This window comes from Paramormyrops kingsleyae, chromosome 1, assembly GCF_048594095.1.
Source record: "Paramormyrops kingsleyae isolate MSU_618 chromosome 1, PKINGS_0.4, whole genome shotgun sequence".
NCBI classification, from domain to species: Eukaryota; Metazoa; Chordata; class Actinopteri; order Osteoglossiformes; family Mormyridae; genus Paramormyrops; species Paramormyrops kingsleyae.
Window position 1 is genome coordinate 245488 of NC_132797.1, and position 15170 is coordinate 260657.

Genomic DNA, 15170 nt, shown 5'->3' on the forward strand with positions numbered 1-15170 from the left:
TTGTATTACATGCTTGAACACGTGATGTTTTTTCGCCCTCGCTATGCTTTGCATGAATAAACTGCGCGTTTTATAGTGTAATTACGCCATTTGGTTCCTAGTTTCGCGTCAATCGTGATGTCCCCCGGAGGAACCCTGTTTGGGTTATAGGGTATGGCAATATGTCATTAGTGATTGCAGTCATTTGTAAATGTTGTCAGATGATGCACTGGTGAAATTAATTTCCATCCATCTGTCTTATTCAGGTCGTGAATGGGCTGGCGACTGTCCAAAGCGGTGTTACACCCTGGAGAGGATGCCATAACTATACCAGTTTTGAACAGTTAATGTTTCGCAGAAGGAGGGTAGGCTATATGTTGTGTGTCGTTTCCGCTGAGTTTTAGATTAATCGTTCTTAGCTGGATTTGCGCAATTTAATCAACCCAAAAAGCTGAGGACTTTTATTCAGTCATACAAAATTTGTGTTAGTTTGAGGATACTTGTAAGTGTGTATTTGTCTAATAAACATTTTCTCGTAATTTAATTGTCAAAGTAGTCTAACGAAACTTACAAGTATATCTGAGCCGTATTCTTTAATAGTACGTTTGTTTTAACAAGAATTTCAATTTCACGGGGAATTCAAACCAAACATGGGTATGATTCTCCAGAGGAAAACGCTGACACCGAATTCAAAGGTTCCATAAGCTGACACTAGAGGGAAACCCTGTGCAGTTTAAACAACGAGAAAAACGGCGACTACTACACCTTTAAGATTTAAAAAGCATTTTGGCACCTTGCAGTGGCATGCAATTGATTGATGGGATTCCTATGTGCGCTTTCATAATGATGCTATTAAGTTTCTTGACTCATAAGATTAATCACTGTGGTGATTAAAATGTAATTATACTTCTGGTAAATTTATATGTCCAGGCATTGGAAAGTGGGCTATAGGTAAGCGCTGTGGTTAGCGATCCAGAACTGGAAGGCTGAGCTAAGTGCTGTTCATTTTGGAGGTTAAATAGGTAAGATGTGAACATCTAAAACATGTAAGTCACTCTACATAAAAGATTAGATATTAAGACGAATCCCCAACCAGCTGGTCTTACCATGCTGCCACATGACCCATGGGGTAATGGTGTGCGGGGCACTGAGTAATTGAACAGGCTGAGTTTCTCTGCCTGTGATCAGAAGGTTGCAGGTTTGAGCCCCAGCCTTGGCAGGATAGTCTCATGCCCATGGGCCCTTGAGCAAGGTCCTTCGCCCCCCGCTCCAGGGGCACCACATGTTGGCTGACCCTGTGCTGTGACCCCCAAGCTGTGGAGAGCAAGATGGGTCAGAAAGAGAAGAATCCAATGTACCTGTACTATGCCATCATTATTACAGCAGTGCCCCATTTCCATTGCGGCATTGCCAAACTTGCCGTCGTCATTATTACAGCAGTGCCCTATTTCCATTGCGGCATTGCCAAAATCTTGCCGCCGTCATTATTACAGCAGTGCCCCATTTCCATTGCGTCATTGCCAAAAGCTTGCCATCGTCATTATTACAGCAGTGCCCCATTTCCATTGCGGCATTGCCAAAACTTGCCGTCGTCATTATTACAGCAGTGCCCCATTTCCATTGCGGCATTGCCAAAACTTGCCTTCGTCATTATTACAGCAGTGCCCCATTTCCATTTCGACATTGCCAAAATCTTGCCGTCGTCATTATTACAGCAGTGCCCCATTTCCATTGCGGCATTTGCCAAAACTTGCAGCCTTTCAGTTCTTGTTGAGGGAAACTGTGAAGCAAGCAGAATCAGGAAAATAGGTGTAGCACCCAGAGGCTGGGACTGGGATAACAATGTTACCAGACTTATCTCCACAGTGGATAAAAATAATTAGATTACTACCGCACAACAAGGGCATAGGCCTAGATTTGGGTATGGACAGTAGGAACAGGTTCCTGCCAGTACTGCTGGAGTACCGTGTGTGTTGGGGGGGGGGGGGGTTCGGGGCTGTTTGGTCCCTACCAATGTTGCCCTACAGCACTTTATTAAACTTGTAAATATTGCCTACATAGTATGGGGCGCCGTTTGTAAAGTTACGAAACATTTTTGTACTTGCCACTTTTTCAACATTTAGTGCAATTTTCTGACATTTAGCTAGAAGTCAATGGTGTTGTGGATCATCATATTTTTTGCTGTGTAGATTATTTGCACAATTGTTCATCATATGTAAATATAAATGGTATGTCTATATATAAATATTAAATGTAAATGTCAAATATAAATGTTAAATGTAGACTCTAAGGGCCAGTTTCCCAAACAAGGATTAAGCCTAGTCTTGGACTAAATTGCAGTATCAATGGAGATTCACCATTGAAACTCAAAGCTAGTCTAGGCTTAGGCTTAATCCTTGACTGGGAAACTGGCCATAAATGTTGAGAACATATGCAAATTTGCCACGCCCATCTGCATAGAAATGGGCGGTAACGACGAAATTAGCCCGCTAAGTGGTTGCAGGTTAGGGGCGATTGAGGACAATATGGCGAATTCGGCTCACTTAGATGCTATAGAACGCTGCATTAAATGGCGTTGCTTCATAGCCGGGAGCAACATCATCTGCACTTTCCACTGTAACATCGATAAATTATGAATGTTTAATGGGCCAAGAAGGGGATCAGTAGTATCGTATAAATTGTCCTTAAATATTTTCATAATCTCAATGAATTACGGTCCTCGCGATTGGACCTGCCGTTTTGCAAGCGAACCACTTAGCGAGCTAATTCGTCGTTACCCTCATTTCTATGCAGACGGGCGTGGCTAATTTGCATATGTTCTCAACATTTGGAGTCTACATTTAACATTTATATTTAACATTTAACATTTACATTTAACATTTAGATATGTTAACATTTATATTTAACATTTATATTTATATTTAACATTTACATTTAACATTTAGATTTATATTTACATTTAACTTTTACATTTAACATTTAGATTTATATTTACATTTAACTTTTACATTTAACATTTAGATATAAGTTAACATTTAACATTTATATTTAACATCCATCCATCCATCCATCCATCATCTGCCGCTTGTCCGGGGTTCGGGTCGCGGGGGTAGCAGCTTCAGTAGAGGCACCCAGACCTCCCTCTCCCCAGCTAACCCCACCAGCTCCTCGGGGGGGACACCGAGGCGTTCCCAGGCCAGCCGAGAGATATAATCCCTCCAGCGAGTCCTGGGCCTGCCCCGGGGCCTCCTCCCTGTAGGACATGCACGGAAAACCTCTTCGGGTAGCCGCCCAGGAGGCATCCGCACCTGATGTCCAAACCACCTCAACTGGCTCCTTTCGACGTGAAGAAGCAGCGGTTCTACTCTGAGGCCCTCCCGGATATCCGAACTTCTCACCCTATCCCTAAGGGAGAGCCCAGACACCCTGCGGAGAAACCTCATTTCGGCCGCTTGTATTCGCGATCTCGTTCTTTCGGTCATTACCCATAGCTCATGACCATAGGTGAGGGTTGGGACAAAGATGGACCAATAGATCGAGAGCCTGGCTTTTTGGCTCAGTTCTTTCTTAGCCACGACGGACCGGTTAAGCGCCTGCAGAACTGCAGACGCCGCTCCGATCCGTCTATCCAGCTCCCGATCTCGCCTACCCTCACTCGAGAACAAGACCCCGAGATACTTAAACTCCTCCACTTGAGGCAGTACGTCTTCCCCAACCCGAAGAGGGCAAACCACCCGTTTCCGGCTGAGAACCATGGTCTCGGACTTGGAGGTGCTAATCCTCATCCCTGCCGCTTCGCACTCGGCTGCGAACCGCCCCAGTGCCTGCTGGAGATCCCCAGCAGATGAAGCCAGCAGGACGACATCGTCTGCAAAAAGCAGCGAGGCAATCCTGAGATCACCAAACTGGACACCCTCGACGCCTTGGCTGCGCCTAGAAATCCTGTCCATAAATATGATAAACAGGACCGATGACAAAGGGCAGCCCTGGCGGAGCCCAACACGCACCTGGAACACGTCCGACTTATTGCCGGCAATGCGGACCAAGCTTCTGCTCCGTTCGTACAGGGACCGGATCACCCACAACAGTGGACCCCGGACCCCATACTCTCGAAGCACCCCCCACAGAGCACCTCGGGGAACCCGGTCGTAAGCCTTTTCCAAATCCACAAAACACATGTAGACTGGATAGGCAAACTCCCAGACCCCCTCCAGTACCCTTGCAAGGGTATAAAGCTGGTCCAGCGTTCCACGACCAGGACGAAAACCGCATTGTTCCTCCTGAATCCGAGATTCGACTATCGATCTCACCCTCCTCTCCAGTACCCCGGAATAGACTTTCCCAGGGAGGCTGAGAAGTGTGATCCCCCTGTAGTTGGAACACACCCTCCGGTCCCCTTTCTTAAATAAGGGGACCACCACCCCGGTCTGCCAATCCAGCGGCACTGTCCCTGACCTCCACGCACTGTTGAGAAGGCATGTCAGCCACGACAGCCCCACAACATCTAGAGCCTTCAGGTACTCCGGGCGGATCTCGTCCACCCCCGGGGCCCGGCCACCACGGAGTTGTTTAACCACCCCGGCCACCTCAGCCTCAGTGATGGGCAAGCCCCCCCAAGCACCCTCGGGCTCTGTGCCCTCAGATGTCTCAAAGGCAGTATGCGTAGATGTATCTGAGGCAGGGTTGAGGAGGTCCTCAAAGTATTCCTTCCACCTCCGGATGATGTCCCCAGGTGAGGTCAACAGCCCCCCCCCCCCCCCCACTATAAATAGTAGGAACCAGGAGCTGCTTCCCCCTCCTGATACTCCGTATGGTTTGCCAGAACCTTTTTGAGGCTGACCGAAAGTCACTTTCCATGGCCTCACCGAACTCCTCCCACGTCCGGGTTTTTGCTTCTGCGACCGCCCGAGACGCGTTCCGCCTGGCCCGCCGGTACCCGTCAGCTGCCTCCGGAGACCCCCGGGCTAATAATTCCCGGTAAGCCTCCTTCTTCAGCTTCACGGCCCCCCTCACCTCTGGTGTCCACCATCGGGTACGGGGGTTACCGCCACGACAGGCACCGACCACCCTGCAGCCACAGCTCCGTACGGCCGCTTCCACAATGGAGGTCCGGAACAGTGTCCATTCAGACTCAATGTCCCCTACCTCCCCCGGCATGCAGTCGGAATTCTGCCGGAGGCACGAGTTAAAGCTCCAGCGAACAGGAGCCTCTGCCAGACGTTCCCAGCAGACCCTCACTATGCGCTTGGGCCTACCAGGTCTGACCGGCTTCCTCCCCCGCCACCTGAGCCAACTCATCACCAGGTGGTGATCAGTTGACAGCTCTGCCCCTCTCCTTACCCGAGTGTCCAAGACGGAGGGCCGCAGATCAGTTGATACGATTATAAAATCGATCATCGACCTGTAGCCCCGGGCATGTTCGTACCATGTCCACTTATGGACACCCTTATGCTCGAACATGGTGTTCGTTATGGACAAACCATGCATTGCACAGAAGTCCAACAACAGAACACCACTTGGATTCAGATCAGGGAGGCCGTTCCTCCCAATCACCCCCTTCCAGGTCACACTGTCATTGCCCATGTGAGCGTTGAAGTCCCCCAGCAAAACGATGGAATCCCCCCGCGGCACGCCAAATAGCATACCGCTAAGGGAATCCAAGAAGGCCGGGTACTCCGAACTGACATTCGGCGCATAAGCGCAGATGACAGTCAGAGACCTATCCCCGACCCGAAGGCGCAGGGAAACAGCCCTCTCGTTCACCGGGGTAAACTCCGGTGTTAATGCACCGAGCTGTGGGGCCACCAATAGCCCCACCCCAGCCCGGTGTCGCTCACCCGCCGCAACTCCAGAGTAAAAGAGCGTCCAGCCCCTCTCCAGGAGATTGGTTCCAGAACCCAAGCTATGCGTTGAGGTGAGCCCGACTATATCTAGTCGATACCTCTCAACCTCACGCACAAGCTCAGGCTCCTTCCCCACCAGAGAGGTGACATTCCATGTCCCGAAAGCCAGTTTTGTCAGCCGGGGATTGGACCGCCAGGGCCTCCCTTGGCCGCCACCCGATCCACAATGCACCGAACCCCTGACATTCCCCTTGTGGGTGGTGGGCCCACCTGGGGATAGTCCCGCGTGCCTCTTTCGGGCTGTGCCCGGCCGGGCCCCACGGGCCAAGGCCCGGCCACCAGGCGCTCGCCAACGGGCCCCTCCCCCAGGCCTGGCTCCAGGGTGGGGCCCCGGTGACTCTAGTCCGGGCGAGGGAAACGGGACTTTGCTTTTAAACTTCTTCATGGGGTTCTTTTGGATTGCTCTTTGTCTGGCCCCTCCCCTGGGACCTTTTTGCCTTGGGAGACCCTACCAGGGGCTATTGCCCCCGACAACCTAGCCCCCAGGTTCACGGAGGCACACAAACCCCTCCACCACGATAAGGTGGCAACCCAAGGAGGTTTACATTTATATTTACATTTAACTTTTATATTTACGTTTACATTTAACATTTATATTTGACATTTACATTTAATATTTATATATAGACATACCATTTATATTTACATATGATGAACAATTGTGCAAATAATCTACACAGCAAAAAATATGATGATCCACAACACCATTGACTTCTAGCTAAATGTCAGAAAATTGCACTAAATGTTGAAAAAGTGGCAAGTACAAAAATGTTTCGTAACTTTACAAACGGCGCCCCATAACATAGGTCTGTAAGTTTGTAAGGTAAATGGGAAGATGATTGCCCGCTTTTAATAATGAATTTGCCCGCTCTTCATAACGAATTTGCCCACTCTTAATAACGAATTTGCACGGAAACATACACGTTCCCACTGACTGATCCGTAGTTAATCCATGCTATTTCCATCATTTCTTTTAGAAATTCTTTAAAATTGGATTTAAAAATATAGTTTTAGTCGAAAACATTTTCAAATCTTCAAACGTGTTACGTTATTTCACCAGTGATTTTTTTTTTGTTATTTTTGTACGCATTATAGATATTTAAAACTTCTCATTATCAGTCATTATCAGTGTAGGTGGCAATAAAGCAAGATTGTGATTATAAAATCGACTCGTGCGAAAATAGTGGTAGGCCTAGTCTAATAAACCGAAGTGAGGTTAAGTATCCATATCCAGTTACCTGAAGAAACGCCCATTTTCCTCCCGAAGACTAATTTTGCGTTTGTTAATCGCAAGGTCTCATATAGGTAGGTATCTGCCATCGCAGCACACGCAATGGTAGGAAAATACAGACAACTGGGTTTGAAGAAATACGTTACAAGAGACTAAAACTATCTTCTGCCTTCGTTTGAAAGTCCAAAACTAAAGCGTTTTGTCTGAACTTGAAGCACCTTGCAGTATACTATCTTAGACGCTTGTGTTGAAGAGGTAGACGTCTGCATAAGTATTTTGGATATTTAACTGAAATGGGAAGAAGACAGGATGACGAAAATTTTAGTTTTGTTAGCCCGTGCATCAAATATTTACTTTTCTTTTTTAACTTTATATTCTGGGTAAGTTAACGTCACATAATTTTTTTCCATCATTTTTATTGTCAATAAATTACAAATGACATATTTATTAACGGTGCAATGTCTATTGAGGATATTGACTGGATGTTTTCATTTGGGAAATTCGTCCATAAATTCTTACATTAAAATGTCATTACCTTATTTCAGCGCCGAAAACCGGAGGTATGAAGGGTTCCTAAAGTTCTTATTGCTGCGGGTTCATTTCCTTATTACGGAGGACACAGAGTACAGGCTTCCAGTTTAGTTTACGGTGTATGACAATAAAAGCAGTGTGAGATATAGGTGATTTGTGTTTTTACCCATTTATGCAGAAATTACTAACCCTAAAGAGTAGGAGTGTCCCCTCTGTCACTTGCTGCGTGTTTCCTTCCACGATATTTTGATTTCATTTTTTCCTATTTGATTTCCTATTTTGATTTGAATGTTGATTTCCTCATCAGATACAAGAGAAATATGTGACCCGAGGGCTTTTCTTTCGTAATGATGGGACTCGGGAGGTCTATGCCGTGTTTTTGCTTGCAGACACTGTGTGCTCGAAGCAGGCAGTTCATTGACGGCATTCTTTTATGACCGTAAATGTTCCCTTGGAGATATGCCTGTCTGGACAATGCGAAGGCGGGGGCCTACTTCAGAAAGCATGCAAGCAAGTGTGGGCATTTTCTGAATGAGCAACTAAAACTTAAACCGATCTCATTCCCCTGCATTCCTCCCATAGGCGTCTTTGACGTTCGCTTTTTGTATAAAGCTGATCTATACTTACGGATAGCGAAAATGAATTCTGACATTGTGATTGACAGTCAGTTACTCAGACAGAAAAATTGGTATACAATGACCAAGGCTGCAGAAATTAGTGAGTGTGTGTGTGTGCGCGCATGTGTGTTTGTGGATTAGGTTTATATTATATTGTGGGGACCAAATGTCCCCACAATATAATAAAAACATGTCTTTTTACGTTGTGGGGACCATTTTTCAGGTCCCACAAAGACCTGTGAATGCAATCAAAAAAGTAAAAATGCCAGAAGTCTTGTATTTTGTCTGGTTGCTTATGGTTAATATTAGGGCTGGTTTCCCATAGAAATGAATGGAGAGTCCCCACAAAGGTATAATTACAAACCTGTGTGTGCGTTTGTGCGTGCGCATGTGTACCAATTAACTAGACTTATTTTCCTGTGTGCAGGCAGGATCACCTTCAGGGGGCTGTTTTTCTACATGCAGAATGACGTACATGACATGCTGCTACATGTTCCCAGGGCGAACATTCCTCAAAGGAACAAATAATGCTTGAGTGCCATCAGCCACTAGAGGCAGCACCGAGCTCTCACATCTCCAGGACGGTGGGTGTGTCCCACCCTGGCTCTGGGGGAGTGAAGTTCTCCCAATGCTCTTGTCAGTTTCCTTTGGTACTGTGGTTTCCTTCCACTGCCCAAACACTTTGGGTCATTTAAGTAAGCTGGAGTCTCTAAATTGCCCACAGGGTGTGATGGTGCGGCCTTGTGATGGACTGGCATGTCATCAAGGGTGTTCCCTTCTACCCTGTGGTTCCTGGGATAGACTCCAGTCTCATCATGACCCTTCACTGGATAAGCAGTTCTGATCAATGGATGGACCATTACCCCTTCACTGCAGAGTGAAGGCTGACTTTATGCGTCTTATATAATCAGATAAAATTATAGCTGTTTTTCTTGTACAGGTGATTTCAATGGTATTGATGTCTGTAGGGGTGTATGCAAGGATCGAGAAACATGCTGGTAGGTTCATGGGCTGTTTTTTTTTTCTTTTGTAAAATCAATGTAAATACTGGCGGAAAAGATATGTAGGAGGAGAATTGGAAAATAGCTGACAACGAGGAGTGACAAATGGCTCCCACCCTGCTCTCTGCCCTGCATCTCTGCCCTGTTTGTCTGCCCTGCATCTCTGCCCTGTTTGTCTGCCCTGCATCTCTGCCCTGTTTGTCTGCCCTGCGTCTCTGCCCTGCATCTCTGTCCTGCATTTCTGCCCTGTTCGTCTGCCCTGCATCTCTGCTCTGTTTGTCTGCCCTGCATCTCTGCCCTGTTTGTCTGCCCTGGGTCTCTGACCTGTTCATCTGCCCTGCGTCTCTGCCCTGTTTGTCTGCCCTTCGTCTCTGCCTTGGGTCTCTGCCCTGCTTCTCTGCCCTGTGTCTCTGCCTTGGGTCTCTGCCCTGTGTCTCTGCCCTGCTTCTCTGCCCTGCATCACTGCTCTGTTTGTCTGCCCTTCATCTCTGCTCTGTTTGTTTGCCCTGCATCTCTGCCCTGTTTGTCTGCCCTGCATCTCTGCTCTGTTCATCTGCCCTGCGTCTCTGCTCTGTTCGTCTGCCCTGCGTCTCTGCCCTGTTCGTCTGCCCTGCATCTCTGCTCTGTTTGTCTGCCCTGCATCTCTGCCCTGTTTGTCTGCCCTTCGTCTCTGCCTTGGGTCTCTGCCCTACTTCTCTGCCCTGTGTCTCTGCCTTGGGTCTCTGCCCTGCTTCTCTGCCCTGCATCTCTGCTCTGTTTGTCTGCCCTGCATCTCTGCCCTGTTTGTCTGCCCTGCATCTCTGCCCTGTTTGTCTGCCCTGCATCTCTGCCCTGTTTGTCTGCCCTGCGTCTCTGCCCTGTTCGTCTGCCCTGCGTCTCTGCCCTGTTCATCTGCCCTGCATCTCTGCTCTGTTTGTCTGCCCTGCGTCTCTGCCCTGTTTGTCTGCCCTTTGTCTCTGCCTTGGGTCTCTGCCCTGCGTCTCTGCCCTGTTTGTCTGCCCTGTGCGTCTGCCCTGCGTCTCTGCCCTGCGTCTCTGCCCTGTTTGTCTGCCCTTCGTCTCTGCCCTGGGTCTCTGCCCTGCTTCTCTGCCCTGCGTCTCTGCCCTGCGTCTCTGCCCTGTTTGTCTGCCCTGCGTCTCTGCCCTGCTTGTCTGCCCTGCGTCTCTGCCCTGCTTTTCTGCCCTGCGTCACTGCCCTGCGTCACTGCCCTGCGTCACTGCCCTGCGTCTCTGCCCTGCATCTCTGCCCTGCTTTTCTGCCCTCCGCATCTGCCCTGCATCACTGCCCTGTGTCTCTGCCCTGCTTCTCTGCCCTGTGTCTCTGCAGAGGCGGCGTTGGCCTACCTGTCATTGGATCCAGCCATCCTGCTGCTGGTTGTTGGCGTGCTCATGTTCTTCCTCACCTTCTGTGGCTGTGTTGGCTCCCTGCGTGAAAACATCTGCCTGTTGCAAACGGTAGGTTGACTCAGGGTGTCCCAGGACACTGCTGTTGTTCCACTGAGGAATGCAGTTCGAAGCAGTAGCTTCTTTACCAATTAATTTGTAGTAGATATTATCCAAATTGTAAGTCTTTGATCATGTTGAAGTTCCAACCGATGAGTGTGGATCAGGTCATTACATCTGCTTGCCTCTGTCTTCCCAAAAGTTCTGCATCTCTTTGATTGTGGTGTTCCTGCTGCAGCTGGCCACTGGGGTCCTGGGCTTCATCTTCTCCAATAAGGTAAGCTGTACTTGATGGGCAGATTTGCCCCGAAACCCCATAAGCACAGTCAGAAGTGTGATGCATTGGACACATGATGACAAGAGGATCATCTGGAGCAAAATTTAGTTACATTTTGTCACCATTATACACACAATGTGACACCAGCCAAAGGGGCTTAGTTCTGTAGAGTTTTTCAGCTTTACAACTGTAGTAAAGTTGGCCTGAGAGATCTTTAGGACACGTCTTGCTGGAACACTCCATATTTTATCATCTAGCCAATGATTAGGTAGATCAGGTAAATCACCATTTCTTACCTGTACAGGCTCGAGCTAAAGTGACTGGGATGGTGAACGACGCTATTGTTCACTACAGGGATGACCTGGACTTACAAAACCTCATCGATTTTGGGCAGAAAGAGGTGAGGCACCGATGTGTGGCTTCCGTGCTTCATGCAGGTTAGGGACAGCTTATGGTAATGTGTGCATTTGATCTGTGTCAGCACCGCTGATTTCCTGTGGCTGTTGAGGTTATGCTGAGAGGCGCTATGTGGGCGGGGGGGCTGGTGGAACCGCTGGTTAGTGTGGGTGACAGTCACAGCCAGGACTCCTCATGCAGCGAGGAGAAAAGCGAAGTGAGCCGAAGGGCACATTTCTAACTGTCTGGTTACAACTGCCAGACAGTCCACTAATTTAAGAGCAAATCTTTCTTAAATCCAAGGCCAGATTAAATGAATGTGATTAGTTGTCAATGTTGACACACCACAACACAACAATGACATGTGGCCTCTACATTTAACCCATATGTGACATAGCACTGGCGGCTATTATGTAACACCCAGGGAGCAGTGCGTGTAGGGGGTACCTTTGTGGTCAAACCAACAATCGTTGCGTTACAAGCGCACTCCCATAACCATCAGGCACCACCTCAGATTGTTAAGCAGCCTTGGCCGGCAGCACATGTGACGTTACGTCAGAAAAAAAAACGAACCGGTGGTGCAAGAAATTCAGAAATGGGCTTTTCAGTGAGTGTGGTATGAAACTGACAATATACAGTCATGTTTAATATATCTGATATTACACGGCATTAACTTGTTAACAGACATTCGCAAATGGGACGGGGGGGGGGGGGGCGGTGTTATGGGGGGTTGCTCTGTTTAATTTCCCCTCTGGATGTGGTGCTCAAATGCCTATATTGTTAACTTGGGGTTGGCTTAAAGCACTGATAGTCATAATAGGCATTATAGTTTGATTATAGTACTTCTTAAGCTCAAAAGACTCCAATGCAGCTGCTCCTGTTTGCTTCACTTTCAGTGGTTGTTGGGGTGTCACACCTGCGTGTGTATGTATCTGTATGTGTGTGCGTGTGGGTCTGTTTGTGTGCGTATGTATGTGCACCTGTGTGTGTGTGTGTGTGTGTGTGTGCACCTGTGTGTGTATCTGTATGTGTGTGCGTGTGGGTCTGTTTGTGTGCGTATGTATGTGCACCTGTGTGTGTGTCTGTATGTGTGTGTGTGTGTGTGGGTTTGCATAGATCACATTTGAGGACCAAATTGTCCCCAAAGTGTAGTAAAACCTAAAATTTCCCTACTTTTGGGGACATCTTTTGAGGTCACCATTTGGATAACCTCAGTTTTATAAAAATCTGTGAATGCAATCAAAAAAGTAAAAACGCCAAAAGTCTTGTATTTTGGTTGGTTACCTATGGTTAAGGTTAGGAATCGGTAGAGGTTAAGGGTGTCGTGATTGGGATTAGGGTTTTTCCCATATAAATGAATGGATGGTCCCCATTTAGGTAGGAAGACCAACTTGTGTGCACCTGTGTGTGTGCGTGTGTGTGTGTGTGTCTGTGTGCGTGTCTCATTCTATTGCTTTCCACCAAATTCATTATAGGACCTGCCATCTACTGCTTATAAAATCCAGTCATAGCCACTAGGGGGCTCCCAGTCACAATCAGTGTATGACTCAGTCAGTCAAAAACTGGAGTGGCAAGAATGAATTGTGCTGAGTTGGCATGCTGCCTCATTATTAATGGGTATCAAAAAGATGAACCATGACCTGCCACAAACCTGAGTCTGCATCATTCAGTTCAGCTGCTGTGGAGCGATCTCCCACAAAGACTGGACCCAGAACATCTACTTCAACTGCAGCACGCTCAACCCCAGCCAAGAGCGATGCTCTGTGCCTTACTCCTGCTGCCTAGTGTCCAAAAATGAGGTGAGCTGTCTCTCATCCCGCTGTTGAGTATGATGCTGACAAACTGGTGGTCACTGTGTTTCCTGACTCTCTTAAAGAGCATCATAAACACCAAATGTGGCCACGGGATGCAGGATATGAAAGAGAGTGAAGTCAGCATTTTCATCAACACCAGCGGCTGCATTGACAAGCTTGTCGACTGGATCCACAGCAACCTTTTTCTGCTGGGTGGTGTAGTGCTGGGCCTTGCTATTCCTCAGGTGCGTTCCAGGTGTGTTCCAGGTGCGTTCCAGGTGTGTTCCAGGTGCGTTCCAGGTGTGTTCCAGGTGCGTTCCAGGTGTGTTCCAGGTGCGTTCCTGTCAGTCCTGTGCACCTTTACAGTTAACCTCATGTCTGCCCAACACCTGTAATCTGTCTGACCTGGAAACACACTCTCATTGGCTTGATCGGGTCTATTAATAATTATGTGACTTCTTCATGCTGGGTTAACGTAAGCAATTCTGTGTTTTGAGAGACCAAGATTACATTACAGTTTTCTCATTTAGCCTGGGCTTTTATCCAAAGGGACGTACAATTGAAAGCAGGGTCAGACAAGAGGGGACTACGGGCCTGATGGTGACATCACTCTGCCGGCTCTGGGATTTGAGCTGGCAACCTCTGGATAAGAAGCAGTGTCCAAACCCACTGAGCCGCACACATACCCGACACTCTTTCTTCTTTGCCTGTTCTAGCTGGTGGGGATGCTTCTGTCCCAGACACTAATCAACCAGATCAAGGACCAGATTGAGCTACAGGAGAATCATTCCCGCCATCAGTGAGCGATGTGGGGTGTCGCCATGACTACGACCCTTGGCTGCCCGTCTCTCCGTCTGCCAGACACTTTGTATAAATGTGCCCAAGCACCGGGGGCCATAATACTTCCTTTAATACTAAAAGCATTTATATTGGGCTCTGTGTCCTGAAATGCCAAATCACTGTACAGTGTTTATAACATTGTGTCACCCAACTGTTTGATGTGTGGCAGCTGTTCTGCCTCCAAAAGCTTTTTTTTTTAAATTAAGCAGTTGCTTCGAAAAAAGACACTGGCTTTGCTTCTTCAGTGGAGCATTTCTGGCAATTCAAGGTAGTCATTTGTTTTAAAAATTAAAGTTTCAGATCATTTAAGAATTTATAACGATGCTTTTATAGTAAAAAAAAAAGGTAATTTTCTGATGATACATACGTCCATCTACAAGACAAGGGACAGCCTGGGCCGGTGTCGCCTTCTGAATAGACTAAAGATGACGTCATAATGCCGAGGTCGTAAAATTTCCCCAGATGAATATCTATTCCTGTCTTATTTGGTTTTGTGAAATTTCAGTTTTAACATACTTATATATGTAGATATAATGCATACTGTAGTCAGTGTGCATGTCATTTTAATAAAAACAGTGATGATGGCTCTTTTAAAAAGGGAAATCAGATTTACTGACACTCACAATGGTTCACAAAACAGCGGCACAGACATGGAACCCAATAGTTGACACTAGCATTCAGAGTTACATGTTAACACATGCATTCCACAGCAAACATAAAAAGATCATGGCATTTACTATGTATGACATAAATACATGAATACACATATTCCAGTACATAAGCACATGGTTACACATATTCCAGTACATAAGTACATGGTTACACATATTCCAGTACACTATTTACAGATCATGCAAAGTATGCCAGTAAAAGCATCACAATACCATGTTTTCCTTCTTTTTCTTTTGAATATTTCATGAGGTTCTGTTTTTTGAGACAGGACACACTTAAACATGGAAATTATGCTCAATTAAGGCCCTTGTGCTTTGACTGCATTGTGTGGTTTCAGCAATGCTGAAAATATGGGGTTTGCTTCCTCTGAGAAAGATTTTCCTTGTTGTTCCTATCTGGAAAGGGAAGGGTGATCACCTGGACTGTGGCAGCTACTGAGAATGAACACTGCTTTTGCTAGGGTCAGGTCCTTGCTAAGGTCATCCTCA

At 47.1% G+C, this 15170-nt stretch overlaps 1 protein-coding gene across 8 annotated transcripts; it reads left to right on the forward strand.

The window, feature by feature from the left end:
* Positions 1-6: 6 nt before the first annotated feature.
* tspan33a (tetraspanin 33a) lies at positions 7-14607 on the forward strand. Of its 8 annotated transcripts, XM_023795545.2 has the most exons (9): positions 7-151; positions 246-344; positions 9202-9259; positions 10589-10716; positions 10907-10981; positions 11286-11381; positions 13048-13176; positions 13254-13415; positions 13887-14607. In XM_023795545.2, exons 2-9 carry the CDS (start codon positions 327-329, stop codon positions 13971-13973), a joined length of 753 nt encoding a protein of 250 aa, XP_023651313.1. In that variant the 5' UTR covers positions 7-151; positions 246-326; the 3' UTR covers positions 13974-14607. The 8 variants fall into 8 exon arrangements, with proteins under 8 accessions (XP_023651313.1, XP_072566170.1, XP_023651315.1 ...); XM_023795541.2 differs by lacking the exons at positions 7-151; positions 246-344 and adding an exon at positions 7102-7493 and having other exon boundaries at positions 13254-13437; XM_023795543.2 differs by lacking the exons at positions 7-151; positions 246-344 and adding an exon at positions 7103-7493 and having other exon boundaries at positions 13254-13426.
* Positions 14608-15170: the final 563 nt, after the last annotated feature.

What these genes read in the sequence shown, in the direction of transcription:
- tspan33a (XM_023795540.2), top strand. Translation starts at nt 7,407, where the DNA reads ATGGGAAGAAGACAGGATGACGAAAATTTTAGTTTTGTTAGCCCGTGC. An exon ending in GCTTCATCTTCTCCAATAAG is followed by an intron (nt 10,982 to 11,285) that starts GTAAGCTGTACT and finishes TTACCTGTACAG; the next exon opens with GCTCGAGCTAAAGTGACTGG. An exon ending in TCGATTTTGGGCAGAAAGAG is followed by an intron (nt 11,382 to 13,047) that starts GTGAGGCACCGA and finishes TGCATCATTCAG; the next exon opens with TTCAGCTGCTGTGGAGCGAT.